The following is a 15,593-nucleotide window of genomic DNA, read 5'->3' on the forward strand; positions in this document are numbered from 1 at the left end:
TCCCCCCTCACTCAGGACATCATTCACTCCCCATTACCATGTGGACATCTCCCCCCCCCTCCTTCCTCAGGAACATCTCCTGCTCTCCTCTCCCTTGAGGAGATCTCCCGCACCCCCTCCTAATTGGCATCTCTCGACCCCTCTCTCTTTATGCATATCCCACTCCCCATTCCTTCAGGGACATCTCTAGCTCCCCTGGGGAGACAAATCTACCACCCCTCCCTCCCCCAGGGGACATCTCCCACTTCCCCCTCCCTTGGGGACATCACCGCTCCCCCCTGCCTGGGGGACATTTCCCGCTCCACTAGGGACATCTCCCACCCCCTCCCTCCTCAGGGACATCTCCTGCTCCCCCCTCCTTGGGGGACATTCCCCGCTCCCCCTCGCACGGACGTCCACCAAGGTATTGTCAAAACAGGGCAACACTGCACCCCCAAAGGTGGAGGTCTTTCAGGAGATGAAAGTAGGTGTAGAAAGGGGGCGATGAACAGGTCTGCCCCAGGGCAGTTGAAGAAATGGGGGTGCAGCTCCAAGTTAAGGGAGTGTTAATACCAGGAGATGCGGGAAATCAAAGAGTGAGGGTAAGAAAGGGGTTGGGGGTTTGCCTCTCTATGCCCTGTTATTGCCCTGGTGGGGGGAGTGGGAGCTCTATTATTACACCAGGCGCATGTCTGACCCCTTAATGACCAAGAAGTAGGGGTGCACCCCCCCAGTGAATGTGCCATTGGTGGTGCAGAGATGCTCCCAAGTGTCTGCATTGTACAAGGACAGCTGCCCCCCCTCACAGTCCAGGTACACCCCGAGCTTCAGGGGGGGCGAACGGAGGTCAGGAAAGAAGGCGAGAGCCCAGAACCGACCACCATGCAACCACTCCACATCCCAGGCCCTGCACTCAGGGGTCCCTCCAGTAAACGCCACCCCTTCCAGCAGAGTCTCTCCTGTGACCCCCACTTGCCCAACCCACCCTTCCTGCATCACCTGCACCTCCCAGTAATGCCTCCCCGAAGTGAACCCCTCCCGCCCCAGCACACAGGGACAGTAAGTGATTCTCTTCGGATTGTCCGTCCAGGGATGGCGTCTGTCTGTCCCTATCATGCGTCTCCCGTCCTCAGTCAGGATCACAGCTTCATTAGCCGTGTCTGGATCCAGAGTCACCAGCTCTGCAGAGAGAGAGAGAGAGTTAATGACACACTGTGTGACCTCAGACATGTCACCGTCCCACCCAGGGACCCCAGCACTGCAGAGAGGAGAGAGAGTTAATGACACACTGTGTGACCTCAGACAAGTCACTGTCCCACCCAGAGACCCCAGCACTGCAGAGAGAGGAGAGAGTTAATGACACACTGTGTGACCTCAGACATGTCACCGTCCCACCCAGAGACCCCAGCGCTGCAGAGAGAGAGAGAGTTAATGACACACTGTGTGACCTCAGACATGTCACCGTCCCACCCAGAGACCCCAGCACTGCAGAGAGAGGAGAGAGTTAATGACACACTGTGTGACCTCAGACAAGTCACTGTCCCACCCAGAGACCCCAGCATTGCAGAGAGAGGAGAGAGAGTTAATGACACACTGTGTGACCTCCGACAAGTCACTGTCCCACCCAGAGACCCCAGCACTGCAGAGAAGAGAGAGTTAATGACACACTGTGTGACCTCCGACAAGTCACTGTCCCACCCAGAGACCCCAGCACTGCAGAGAGAGGAGAGAGAGTTAATGACACACTGTGTGACCTCAGACAAGTTACTGTCGCGCTCAGAGACCCCAGCACTGCAGAGAGAGGAGAGAGTTAATGACACACTGTGTGACCTCAGACAAGTCACTGTCCCACCCAGAGACCCCAGCACTGCAGAGAGAGGAGAGAGTTAATGACACACTGTGTGACCTCAGACATGTCACCGTCCCACCCAGAGACCCCAGCGCTGCAGAGAGAGAGAGAGTTAATGACACACTGTGTGACCTCAGACATGTCACCGTCCCACCCAGAGACCCCAGCACTGCAGAGAGAGGAGAGAGTTAATGACACACTGTGTGACCTCAGACAAGTCACTGTCCCACCCAGAGACCCCAGCATTGCAGAGAGAGGAGAGAGAGTTAATGACACACTGTGTGATCATAGACAAGTCACTGTCCCACCCAGAGACCCCAGCACTGCAGAGAGAGGAGAGAGAGTTAATGACACACTGTGTGACCTCAGACAAGTCACTGTCCCACCCAGAGACCCCAGCACTGCAGAGAGGAGAGAGAGAGTTAATGACACACTGTGTGACCTCAGACAAGTCACTGTCCCACCTTGAGACCCCAGCACTGCAGAGAGAGGAGAGAGTTAATGACACACTGTGTGACCTCAGACAAGTCACTGTCCCACCCAGAGACCCCAGCATTGCAGAGAGAGGAGAGAGAGTTAATGACACACTGTGTGATCATAGACAAGTCACTGTCCCACCCAGAGACCCCAGCACTGCAGAGAGAGGAGAGAGGGTTAATGACACACTGTGTGACCTCAGACAAGTCACTGTCCCACCAGAGACCCCAGCACTGCAGAGAGAGGAGAGAGTTAATTACACACTGTGTGACCTCAGACAAGTCACTGTCCCACCCACAGACCCAGCACTGCAGAGAGAGGAGCGAGAGTTAATGACACACTGTGTGACCTCAGACAAGTCACTGTCCCACCCAGAGACCCCAGCACTGCAGAGAGAGAAGAGAGAGTTAATGACACACTGTGTGACCTCAGACAAGTCACTGTCCCACCCATAGACCCCAGCACTGCAGAGAGAGGAGAGAGAGTTAATGACACACTGTGTGACCACAGACAAGTCACTGTCCCACCCAGAGACCCCAGCACTGCAGAGAGGAGAGAGAGAGTTAATGACACACTGTGTGACCTCAGACAAGTCACTGTCCCACCCAGAGACCCGAGCACTGCAGAGAGAAAAGAGAGAGTTAATGACACACTGTGTGACCTCAGACAAGTCACTGTCCAGCCCTCTGACCCCAGCACTGCAGAGAGAGGAGAGAGAGTTAATGACACACTGTGTGACCTCAGACAAGTCACTGTCCCACCCAGAGACCCCAGCACTGCAGAGAAGAGAGAGTTAATGACACACTGTGTGACCTCCGACAAGTCACTGTCCCACCCAGAGACCCCAGCACTGCAGAGAGGAGAGTGTTAATGACACACTGTGTGACCTCAGACAAGTCACTGTCCCACCCAGAGACCCCAGCACTGCAGAGAGAGGAGAGAGAGTTAATGACACACTGTGTGACCTCAGACAAGTCACTGTCCAGCCCTCTGACCCCAGCACTGCAGAGAGAGGAGAGAGAGTTAATGACACACTGTGTGACCTCCGGCAAGTCACTGTCCCACCTTGAGACCCCAGCACTGCAGAGAGAGGAGAGAGTTAATGACACACTGTGTGACCTCAGACAAGTCACTGTCCCACCCAGAGACCCCAGCATTGCAGAGAGAGGAGAGAGAGTTAATGACACACTGTGTGATCATAGACAAGTCACTGTCCCACCCAGAGACCCCAGCACTGCAGAGAGGAGAGAGGGTTAATGACACACTGTGTGACCACAGACAAGTCACTGTCCCACCCAGAGACCCCAGCACTGCAGAGAGGAGAGAGAGAGTTAATGTCACACTGTGTGACCTCAGACAAGTCACTGTCCCACCCAGAGACCCCAGCACTGCAGAGAGAAAAGAGAGAGTTAATGACACACTGTGTGACCTCAGACAAGTCACTGTCCAGCCCTCTGACCCCAGCACTGCAGAGAGAGGAGAGAGAGTTAATGACACACTGTGTGACCTCCGACAAGTCACTGTCCCACCCAGAGACCCCAGCACTGCAGAGAAGAGAGAGTTAATGACATACTGTGTGACCTCCGACAAGTCACTGTCCCACCCAGAGACCCCAGCACTGCAGAGAGAGGAGAGAGAGTTAATGACACACTGTGTGACCTCAGACAAGTTACTGTCGCGCTCAGAGACCCCAGCAATGCAGAGAGAGGAGAGAGTTAATGACATACTGTGTGACCTCAGACAAGTCACTGTCCCACCCAGAGACCCTAGCACTGCAGAGAAGAGAGAGTTAATGACACACTGTGTGACCTCTCTCGGACAAGTCACTGTCCCACCCAGAGACCCCAGCACTGGAGAGAGGAGAGAGGGTTAATGACACACTGTGTGACCTCAGACAAGTCACTGTCCCACCCAGAGACCCCAGCACTGCAGAGAGAGGAGAGAGTTAATGACACATTGTGTGACCTCAGACAAGTCACTGTCCAGCCCATAGACCCCAGCACTGCAGAGAGAGGGGAGAGAGTTAATGACACACTGTGTGACCCCAGACAAGTCACTGTCCCACCCAGAGACCCCAGCACTGCAGAGAGAGGAGAGAGAGTTACTGACACACTGTGTGACCTCAGACAAGTCACTGTCCCACCCAGAGACCCCAGCACTGCAGAGAGAGAGAGAGAGAGAGAGAGAGAGTTACTGTCACACTGTGTGACCTCAGACAAGTCACTGTCCCACCCAGAGACACCAGCGCTGCAGAGAGAGAGTTAATGACACACTGTGTGACCTCAGACAAGTCACTGTCCCACCCAGAGACCCCAGCACTGCAGAGAGAGAGTTAATGACACACTGTGTGACCTCAGACAAGTCACTGTCCCACCCAAAGACCCCAGCACTGCAGGGGAGAGAGTTAATGACACACTGTGTGACCTCAGACAAGTCACTGTCCCACCCAGAGACCCCAGCACTGCAGAGAGAGAGAGGAGAGAGAGTTAATGACACACTGTGTGACCTCAGACAAGTCACTGTCCCACCCAGAGACCCCAGCACTGCAGGGGAGAGAGTTAATGACACACTGTGTGACCCTAGACAAGTCACTGTCCCACCCAGAGACCCCAGCACTGAGGAGAGAGGAGAGAGTTAATGACACACTGTGTGACCTCAGACAAGTTACAGTCCCACCCAGAGACCCCAGCACTGCAGAGAGAGGAGAGAGAGTTCATGACACACTGTGTGACCTCAGACACATTGCTGTCCCACCCAGAGACCCCAGCACTGCAGAGAAAGGAGAGAGTCAATAATACACTGTGTGATCTCAGACAAGTCACTGTCTTGCTCAGAGACCACAGCGCTGCAAAGAGAGAAGGAGAGAATAAATGACACACTTTGTGACCTCAGACAAGTCACTCTCTCGCCCAGAGATCCCAGCGCTGTAGAGAAAGGAGAGAGTTAATGATACATTGTGTGACCTCAGACAAGTCACTGTCTCGCCCAGAGTCCCCAGCACTGCAGAGAGAGGAGAGAGAGTTAATGATACACTGTGTGACCTCAGACAAGTCACTGTTCCACCCAGAGATCCCAGCACTGCAGAGAGAGAGGAGAGAGTTAATGACACACTGTGTGACCTCAGAGAAGTCACTGTCACACCCAGAGACCCCAGCGCTGCAGAGAGAGGAGAGAGAGTTAATGACACACTGTGCGACCTCAGACAAGTCACTGTTGTGAGAAATTAGCCTGGCATAGGATGTCCACTAGTTCTAGTGGGCACCTTGCACCAGTCTAATCGACCCTTATTGGTGATGGTTGTAAAGTCAACCTTATAGAAAACTATCCTACTGGTAGCATGAACCAACAGTCTTCAGGCTAAGACTTCAGTAGGCAAATTAAGCAAGTTGTTTTACCATATATAATCCGATGAATACCAAATGAAAGGACATCACACAAGGTATATATCAAATATACATGTATTTAATCTAAATATAACCCCTCTGCACTCTTTATGAGGTCAGAGGTAAAAATACAATACAAGTCACACAGTTAATACACAATAAGTTGCACAGTATACGTTATGCCCTAGGGCCTCACAAACCATATACTAAGAAAGTGGTATAAGTACCACGTGAGAGTCAGAAATCAGGCCAAGGGCCTGTAGAGTTGCTGGGGCTACACTAAATGACCAGTGGTTAGGAAGTAGGAGACTCACGGGAGCCGCGTGCAGTGTCTAAACACAGGCACGGGTTCCCATTGACTTGCTATGGTGTTCGTGAAAGTTACAAAGTTAAAGATAAAGGACACTTCCGGATGGATTTAGATGGAACCCTTTTAAACTAGGACACTTGAAGAGTCAATACCCACAGGAGTACTCGAGTTACCTCACCCAGGGAAGCCGGGTACATAGGTCTTTTCGTGTCGGGTTTCGTCGTCGTTTTCTATGGAGAGCTGCAAAGAAGTGCTGCAGACCACCAGAGGAAAAGTGTCCAGATGGATCCAAGGGTGGATCGGAGATGTTAAGAACCTGAAAGCAGAGGGGACAGAGTCTGGTCCACTAGCCAATGACCAGGAAGGAACCAGGAAGGAACCAGGAAGGAACCAGGCAATGTTGGGTGCTTTGCAGGTAAAGTTGGTGAGCTTGTCTCTTCAGCCACAAGGTCCAGGAGGCATCGATGATGACCAGGAGCTGGATTCGTGCTGTCCCGCGATGGATCTAGATGACTGCGGTGTTGGTATCCGGATTGGACCCAACAAGTCTTGGTAACCGCAACCCATGCAGGATGTCGAGATTGGCTCTGTTGCAGACCAGCAAGTTTTGTGGTGCTTCTCCTTTTGGGGGAAGTTGGAGCAAGCCTGGAGAAACCAGGAAATCAAAGTAGTTTCAAAATGGCATCTTTGGGGATCTCACTAGCCAACGGGCAATCAGCCGGGAAGACGCATTGAGCACAAATGTGAAGGTGGGGCCCACGGGACACTCACGGAGTGTGGGGGCCTGGGCTTCAGTGCAAATGATGCTCGGAGCTGGGGCTTCTCGTACCCCAATGCACAACTTACTGAGGCTTCAGGAAAGGAGTGCAGTTAGCAAAATGCAGAATGTCCAAGATATCCGGTCCCACGTCTCTCGTGTCCACCTTGGGTCTCAGCTTTGCTGTGGATGTGGGTCTGGGTTAGAGAAGTTTGGAAGTCCAGTTCTTGAGTTGCAAAGTCTTCGGTCTCCAGCGGGAGCCTTGAAACTTCAGACCGGCAAAGTTGCTGATGGTGCCTGTTTGAACAAGGGTGGTCACTCCACAAGGGAGATGTCTTCCGTCTTCCGTCTTCTAGTCAGAATAGAATGTCGAAGGTCCAAGACTTCTGTATCAAAGTTTCTTTCCAGGATAATCTGAAGTCCTGGGGACACAGCTCCTATACTTATACTAAGGATGGGGGCTGGATTACCTAATTAGGTCCCTCCTATGGGTGGACCTGAGAAGGGGGTGGTTACACCCCTTTCCCTTTGTCCAGTTTCACGCCAGAGCTGGGGCTGGAGTGCCCCAGCAACTGGTTTGAACCGGGCTATGCATGGAGCACCTTGTGTGCCCCAGGCAGTGTCTAGATGCATTCACTGAATGCAGCCCTCCCTGCCCCAATACACTAAACCTGGTCTGGTGAGGTGCTAGCACCTTCTTGGGCAGGAAATCTATTGTCCAGGGCTTCCCTGCCGGAGTTTCGTCCAGCAGCAGGAGGGCAGACTCGTGTCTGTGGCAGCAACAGCCATTTTGTGATGCTGAGGCTCTGTTGACCTTTAGCTGGGTAAAACAGTAACATACATGTCTTTTCCCTCCAGAAGGGTGGAATGCTAACCCCGCCACCAGTATTGGCGGGGAGTAGTATTCCAAAGTGTTTGACACATTACACTGTTGTAAATGAATCTAGGACCCTAGTGTAATTTTTCCCGATTCATGCCCTTATATAGGTATAGATTATCCGATCCTTATATAGGCATAGAAATCATTACCATATTTAGACTGAGCCTATGCAGCCCAAATACGGCATGGCTACTTCCACTAAGTTCCACGAATCAACAACGATTTCTTAGAGAAACCCGCCTTCAGCAGCTAGGGACTTCCCCTTGCCTGAATACTAATTTATCTAGGAAATCATGGAGTTTTCGAAGAACTGAATCTTCTGATGACGTTATTAAGTCCAATCACACGTCAAACTCGACACCTTCAAAGAATAAATATGCCTAGATTTGCCCTGACAAACACACAGTGGTTTGGAGCACATTGACTAACTACTTGCCCGATGCCCTGCAGCAGCAAGTGCCGAAGGAAGCCGACCCTCCAGCTGACGCACTGAGAGACGCTGTCTTTTCTGCTGCCGAAAAAACCAGCTCCAGTGTTCCCAGGCTGCCCTTGCGGGTTGCTGGGAAATCAAGTCCTGAGAGAGAGATACAAGACCTCCTTGATTCTAAACCAAGGTACAGAGCTGATTAGACCCTTAGAGAATTCTTGAACAGATTCTTGGCAGAGAAATGCTAAACTTAAGCTACTCCTCACTTACTCTTTACCTTGTACTAGACTTAGGTTATGTACACTGGGGTAGGCGTATTTTAGAAGCACAAGTTGAGTACTTTTAGTCATTATTTTATCACTGTATGTATTTTATACCTTTTAGGCAAACTTATGGCTTAGAAACCATATCATGCTTTTACAGTACTACTTTATAATACTCTTCGTATTATATGCCCTGTATTTTAAAACCAGTACTAGCAGCCCGTCCCGAAGTTGTCCGGGAGCAATTAGGCTTCAGGGCCCCTGCCCGCCCCGACATTGTCCGTGGGTCCCCCGGAGCCTTCCTCCATATATTGCAGTATTATACCTCTATGTTTACTTTGTACGCTTTTGTAACCTGCACGCGTAACTTTTTCCTCCTGTAATGCACCGTTTGACTCACTTTTTTAATGCTCCGTTTGCTTCCTTTTGCTACCTGCACACGTCACTTTTTCCTCCCATACCTCTATGTTTACTTTCTACGCTTTTGTAACCTGCACACGTAACTTTTTCCTCCTGTAATGCACCGTTTGGCTCACTTTTTTAATGCTCTGTTTGCTTCCTCTTGCTCACGATTTTCATTTTTGCTTCATTTTTCCGCCGCTCACCGCTCCTAAATAAACAAATAAATAACCTACCTCATCCGCCGCTCACTGCTGCTCCCCGCCTGTCCACCACTCCTCACCACCTGTCCGCCGATCCTCACCGCCTGTCCGCCGCTCCTCACCGCTCCTCCCCGCGCCATGTCCGCCGGTCCTCCTTGTGATCCTGTACGCCGCTCCTCCCCGCGCTCCTCATGCCGGGCACGCACGTCGCGGCCGGTGCTTCTTCCAAGGGACTACTATTTTCTTTTCTGTAAATTTTTTAAATAACGTATATTTATTACGTTTATATAGCCTATGTCCATCTGCACACCCTGACGATTACAATGATGTATCGGGTGTGTGGATTGGCGTTGTGGTTCCCGAGTTTACCCGCCTCAAAGGTTCAAAGTTCTTCCTTTATAATAGTAGTATAGATTACGATTGTAGCAGAACATTTCTTATGCTTGAGGAAGAAGACTGTTCAATTAATACTTTTTATTGAAAACGCCCGTCTCTCTATTTTCTCAGCACTTCTGGTGAAACGAAGCATGCACGATTGACTGAGTAAAATAGCTATCTATTGTTTCCGCGACTCAAGAGATTGATTTCTTATTCTTGAGAAACAAAGTTGTCATGTTTATGGGGTTGTCAGAAACAAATCCCTTCTTGTGAATTCGAGAAAGTTTCCATTGACCTCTGAGCTAGCTGGCACTCACATTTAAGTCTAATAGATTCGGTAGAGACCTAGTCGACCTCAGTCCTACGTCTAAACTACAGGATTTATTATTCCAATGCGCAGAGGCTATTGGGAATATAGGAACTACACTACATGGAGCCCACGTTTTGTAAGGTTATAATTTAACGCTAGATACTAGAGTAACTCAGATGTGCTTTTCACATAGACCCAGACCCCTTTTTCCCGTAAATACTCCAATAGACGTCTGGAGTGGGTTAAAGGATAATATCCGCTAAAACTAAGTAGGAGAATCCTATGTATTAGTTTTTAGTTTATTCAACGTTGAAGGATACAGTGTTCCAAAATATTGTGCACCTAATCTTTGTTTCCTTGAAACTTGTTCTGCAAACTCTTCAGTCAGTAAAATAATGATTACTGACGAAGAAATAGCTACAGCTGCAGCTCAGGCAATTTTAGATGCCAGAGATCTCCTACAGAATGACCCGGTGTTATAATCATCCCGGTGAATGTAAGGAAAACTATAACTTACAAACTCATAAATAATGGAGTACCATCGAGAGGTGGTAGAGTAATATTTGTTATAGAGGCACATGAATATCGACAGACAGAGGTATTCTATTCATGGATTAATCTTCCTCCAGCAGATGGAGGAACACATGAATTCCACTACTACACAGTAGAGGAACATCCAGAGGAATATGTTCCTTACGAGGACATTGAAATTCCATTAACTTACCAAGAGCATCAGCTCTGGTTTAAAGGCGCCCTACAACATCAAAATCACATTACCTGGCTCGGTCCACTAGGTAGACCAGGAGCTACATGGCCGGTACTAGCCAGCTATACACCACATCCTGACATAGAAAATAAACAGGTCAAGAACTGTCAGCTCAGCTGAAACAGTTAATTAAAATATATAGACAATTGATTCAATATGTCATGTGAACCTTAACAATCCAACCTACTGTAAGGATTCCACAACACACCCCTCAGCAGGGGAACACAAATAAAATAACACCACAGACTATACAATCAGTCATTGGTAAATTGCCTGCTAAAAGGGAACAAACTCCGTTTTGGTTAGCACAAAAAATTACTCAAATTGAGGCAGTATTCCCTGATAGTACACCTCATGAGAAACACAGAATTCTGAAAATCTGTTTACCGATGGGGATAGCACCACATGCGGAGGACTGCGACACTTGTGGTACAGTCTTTGCTTCAATCTACACAAAAACACAAGGTGTTCCGTCTATGGCGGTAATACCAGACGTCCTATGACAGATTCAAAATGAATACGGACCAGAAGCTGCCTTAAATCTGGGTATGAAATGACAAAAAGATTTCAAACAGGTCTCGGCTATATTATTAGTCAACATTAAAGGTGAAGCAGCATCAGCGGCAATCCGTCAGAAGTTAAAAGAAACAGATATAACAGATCAGCCACATGAGCTGTCAAGAATTATTGAAAAATCATATGAAGAACTAGGTAGAGATAGTTTGGGTGGGAAACCATTAAAACCACAACTAACAGAAAATCCTGAAAAAGTTTTTATTAAAAATAGTCTCACTACTCCTAAAAAGAAGTGGCAAAGTACTAAACAGACACTTCCTAAAAAGAAGCGTTCTCAATCAAGAGTAAGATCTCCCCAACAAGGAGGTAGGTCTCCCCAACGGGAGCCCTCTGAAAAAAGGTATAACCTCAGAAATAGGGATAACTTAATAAAACCTGATAGATATCAAGATACTGATTCACGTTCCTCTCGTACTTTTCAGACTTCCTCGCAGAAATCAGAAAAAAGAGGATGATCAGAGCAAAAAGAAGAACGCTTGAAGTCCAAAGATGAACAGCACATTCCAAAAAATAAGAAAACTCAATTCACCAAAAAGAAGGTAGCGAGTGTAAAGATCAGACATGCCAAAGATCTTGAGGACACAACTCAAGAACGGGGAGTAGGCCCAGACAATGCTAGCCAGCAGGCACTCTTTTGGGAGAAGCTTTATAAGGGTTATGACATTCTTCTAGCTGAACAAGACTGGCCATCTGAATTTGTCAGGGTGTGCCCACATGGCGAAGAGATAATTATGCCAGCCTTCTCAAATCATAATCCTATTCATAAAAAATACACCTATGCCAGAAAATGGGCTGTGGCCCAGGCTCCAGCATTATATAAAAATCATGTGGGATGGGATGAGGACTCTCCTCAACCTACTGCACAAAGGCAGTATCCTGTTAAGCAAGAAGCTAAAAAACAAGTCAGGGAGATTTTAAATCAACTTGAATACCAAGGGGTGATTGAAACATGCACCTCGTCAATGAACAATCCTTTGTTTCCTGTCTCCAAACCAGACAATTCATATTGTCTAGTTTTGGATTACAGACATCTGAACTCCTGTTGCAAAACATTTACAGCACAAAACTCACATAGTGCAGCACTGATGAATAACATTGTGCGGAAAAAATAGAAAACAACACTAGATATTTCAAATGGGTTTGTCTGTCAAAACATTGCACCTGAAAGCAGGCACTTGACCGCTTTCTAAATAATGGGGACACAGTGACACTTCTGTTGTCTCCTCCAAGGTTTCAAGAATATTCCATGGTTATTTTCAGCGAGAGTAACATAGCTACTACAAATGTACGATGATGAGGCATTATCTTATGTCGATGACATCTATCTTACAGACGATGATTTGGACGTGCACTTGAAAAGAGTGAACACCATAATACTTGGGTTTGCTTCTGAAGGGTACAAGTTTAATTTTAAGAAATCAAGAATTGCCCACCTCAACGTCCTATTCTTAGGATACGAGTTATCAAGTGAAGGCAAAAGCCTGGCAACAAACTTCTTAGAGAAATGAGCGCTGCTCCAAGCTCCAAAAACGCTGAAAAACTTACAGTCAATTCTAGGTTTCCTTAATTTCGGAAGAACTTACGTTCTAAATTACGCAGAAAGGGTTAAACCTCTCTACGAACTAATCAAGCCTGATTTCAAACCAACAAATTGGACTCAAAGACACACAGAAATTTTGTATTCAGTTCAAACAGACATGTTAGCAAAAACACAGTTAGAAACACGCGGCAATACGCGCAATCTTGTGATCTGAATCATCCCAGGGAGACGGGGATACACGTACCTAACCTTTAATGAAGGTGAAAAGGTACCAATAGCTTACAAATCACACTTGTACACACAAGCTGAAATAAAATTCACTTCTACAGAAAAAATTCTGACAGCGGTTCAAACTGCAGTAGCAAAAGAGAGAGCTTAATGATCGTTACACCTGTACCTGCCTTAGAGGCAGTGATGAAAGCAAGCATTCCCAATGCTAAAGCTTTACATCCGAGATGGATACAATGGGTTAATTCTCTTGCTGCAACAGACGTTGAATATGTCTTTGACCATTATTTGAAGACACAAGATTTCCTACAATACGAATACGAATGTCCTCTGCCGACCGAGATTCTACCTCTACAACATTACATATGTATAATATATACAGACGGATCACCACAACCCGCAATCGGGGTTAAGCAAGCTTACAGTGCTGCGTGCGCGATTGTTAAAGGTCACTGGCGCGAAGGTAAATTTAGACCTATGGTCACTAAAACTCAATCACTCGGAGACTGTACAGCTCAGCGAGCTGAACTGCAGCTTTTCAAGATGGCGCTTGAAAATACTGATCGCGAATTCCCCACACTAATAGTGTGCGATTCGTATTACTGCGTCCAGTCTTACAATGAATATCTGCAAAACTGGGTTCAAAACGGTTTCAAAGACGCGAAAGGTGGCACAATTAAGCATAAAATGCTTTGGGAACATGTAGCTCCCGATGTAGGTCGGTCGGTAACGGCCGAAAATCGGTATTTTCGGCCGTTACCGACCGGTATAACAGAAATGGGATGTAGGGGCATGTGTGACTGATTCGGTAAAATTACCGATCGGTAAATTTACCGATCGGTATTTCTACCGAATCGGTAAATTTGATATGTAGGTGGGACTCTTCTGAGTCCCACAAGCCTTACAGAATCGGTATTTTACCATCAAATTCAATTTGATGGTAAAATACCAATTCCGGTGTGCATGCACATGTGTGCATGCACACCTATGCCATATGACAGGCAGACCTGCCCTTAGGGCAGGTATGCCTGCCACATGGCACCCGAGCCTCTTTTGGGGGTGCCAGAGGGTGTCAAAGTGACACCCCTGCACCCTTATGTAATTCGGTATTTACCGATTCGGTAAATACCAAATCGGTAATGCCCATTCATTCCTATGGGCTTCAAAGCCCATAGGAATGAATGGGCATTACCGGTCGGTATTTACCGAATCGGTAAATACAGATTTTTTACAGATTCGGTAAAAGAAACATCTGGATGCTCCTACATGTCCCCCCTTCTTATTTACCGATTCTTAATTACCGAATCGGTAAAATTCGGTAATTAAGATTCGGTAAATAAGTCCTACCTGCATCTGGCCCGTAGTTCTTTTGCAAAAAGAACTACAAAAGACTCACGTGATTCATACACTAAGTCATCAGCGTGATGGCATTCATGTTGCAGGGAATTCATTGGCTGATGAGGCCACGAAGGCAGCTGTGCAAACGGCTTCCATAGCTGCAATCAATCGTTCAAAAACGAAAATAGACAGCAAAATAATGCAAGCTGTCACTGCTACCATAAAAAACAGTGGTAAAACACTCCTAAAAGGCTTTCCTGTAAAGTACTCATATATAACTGATGCAAATAATGTTCCTTTTGCTCGAATTCATGGAGTAGGGGATAGGGCAATTCCAAACATGGAACATAGGTTAGGACTGATCTTAGCAGCACATTAAGGACTAGCGTCTGCTCACGCAGGATTTTCCGCCACAATATCACTATTAAAACAAAGTTATTGGTGGCCGCGCATGAGGAAACAAACTAGAAACTATGTTCTAGAATGTGAAATCTGCCAAAAAATATAGGTTTCAACAGTGAAACGACCTGCACAGACGCCACTCCTAATTTCAGATAAACCACTAGCGTTTGTTTACCTGGACCACATGGTCGTAGTGGATTCCTGCACGAGATTCATTTGGATGTGGCCCCAGCGCTCGGCTGACGCCAGAACTGTTATAAAGGATTTGCGAGTCGTTATCGACACATACGCAATCGGCCTGCTACATTCTGACCAGGGTCCTGCATTTAGCTCTCGAGCTTACAAAGAGGCCATGGCTTGCTTGGGCGTTGCATTGTGGTATTCTAGTCCCTTCCATCCTGAGGGTAATGCGGTAGTGGAAAGAAAAAACCGTGACATAAAGCAATCCATAACACCTAAGGTATTAGGTTTGGGTGATGGTTGGGTCAAACATCTAATAAGTGTCCAACGTAGTCTTAACAATCTGCCAAGAAATTTTCTAGGTGGAATCACTCCGTATGAATTAATGTTTGGTACTAGAATGATGATCGAAGACTTTGATTGTCAAACTTCAGTGGTGGAACAAAAAGTCTTTGATGTCAAATATCGTTTGGCTGTTTTACAGGACTTAAATGAAACAAGAAGAAGTCTGAGTAACACAATACAGAAGCAAACAACCACTGAAGAAAAACCACTTGTCCCAGCAAGGCCTGTCTGGATTACAAAGATTGGGGATCTAGTCAGGGAAAAGATCGCGGTAAAGAAGTAATTTGGGCCTTCTTACAGAAAAGCAGTACCGGTCTTAGCAATCCACGGAACAAGATCAGTAGTACTACTGCCCCTTGCTGCAGGGAGAACAGAGTTGTGTCCATCGACCTGATCAAACCACATCATGTGGCCGATAATAAGTAGTAGGTCGAGTGGACTCCCAAGATGTAGCAGACAATCAAATCTTGCTACAATTCAAGATGTTCAAACTGAAAGACTTATCGCCTTTGATAAACCTGCAGTAAGAAAAGAAGGACTATGCAAAAAAGCCATGGAACTTGTGCCTCTGGATACCCAAATAACAGTTCGTCAAGAAACATC

At 47.4% G+C, this 15,593-nt stretch overlaps 1 protein-coding gene across 1 annotated transcript in view; it reads right to left on the minus strand.

The window, feature by feature from the left end:
* Positions 1-654: 654 nt before the first annotated feature.
* Positions 655-15,593, minus strand: part of LOC144770012 (butyrophilin subfamily 1 member A1-like) — a 247,520-nt gene continuing 232,581 nt past the window's right edge. The window contains exon 5 of the mRNA XM_078654205.1: positions 655-1,160. Within this exon, the coding sequence (XP_078510331.1) occupies positions 655-1,160 (506 nt within the window). The remainder of the gene's footprint in view (positions 1,161-15,593) is intronic.

This window comes from Lissotriton helveticus, chromosome 7 (assembly GCF_964261635.1).
Source record: "Lissotriton helveticus chromosome 7, aLisHel1.1, whole genome shotgun sequence".
NCBI lineage: Eukaryota > Metazoa > Chordata > Amphibia > Caudata > Salamandridae > Lissotriton > Lissotriton helveticus.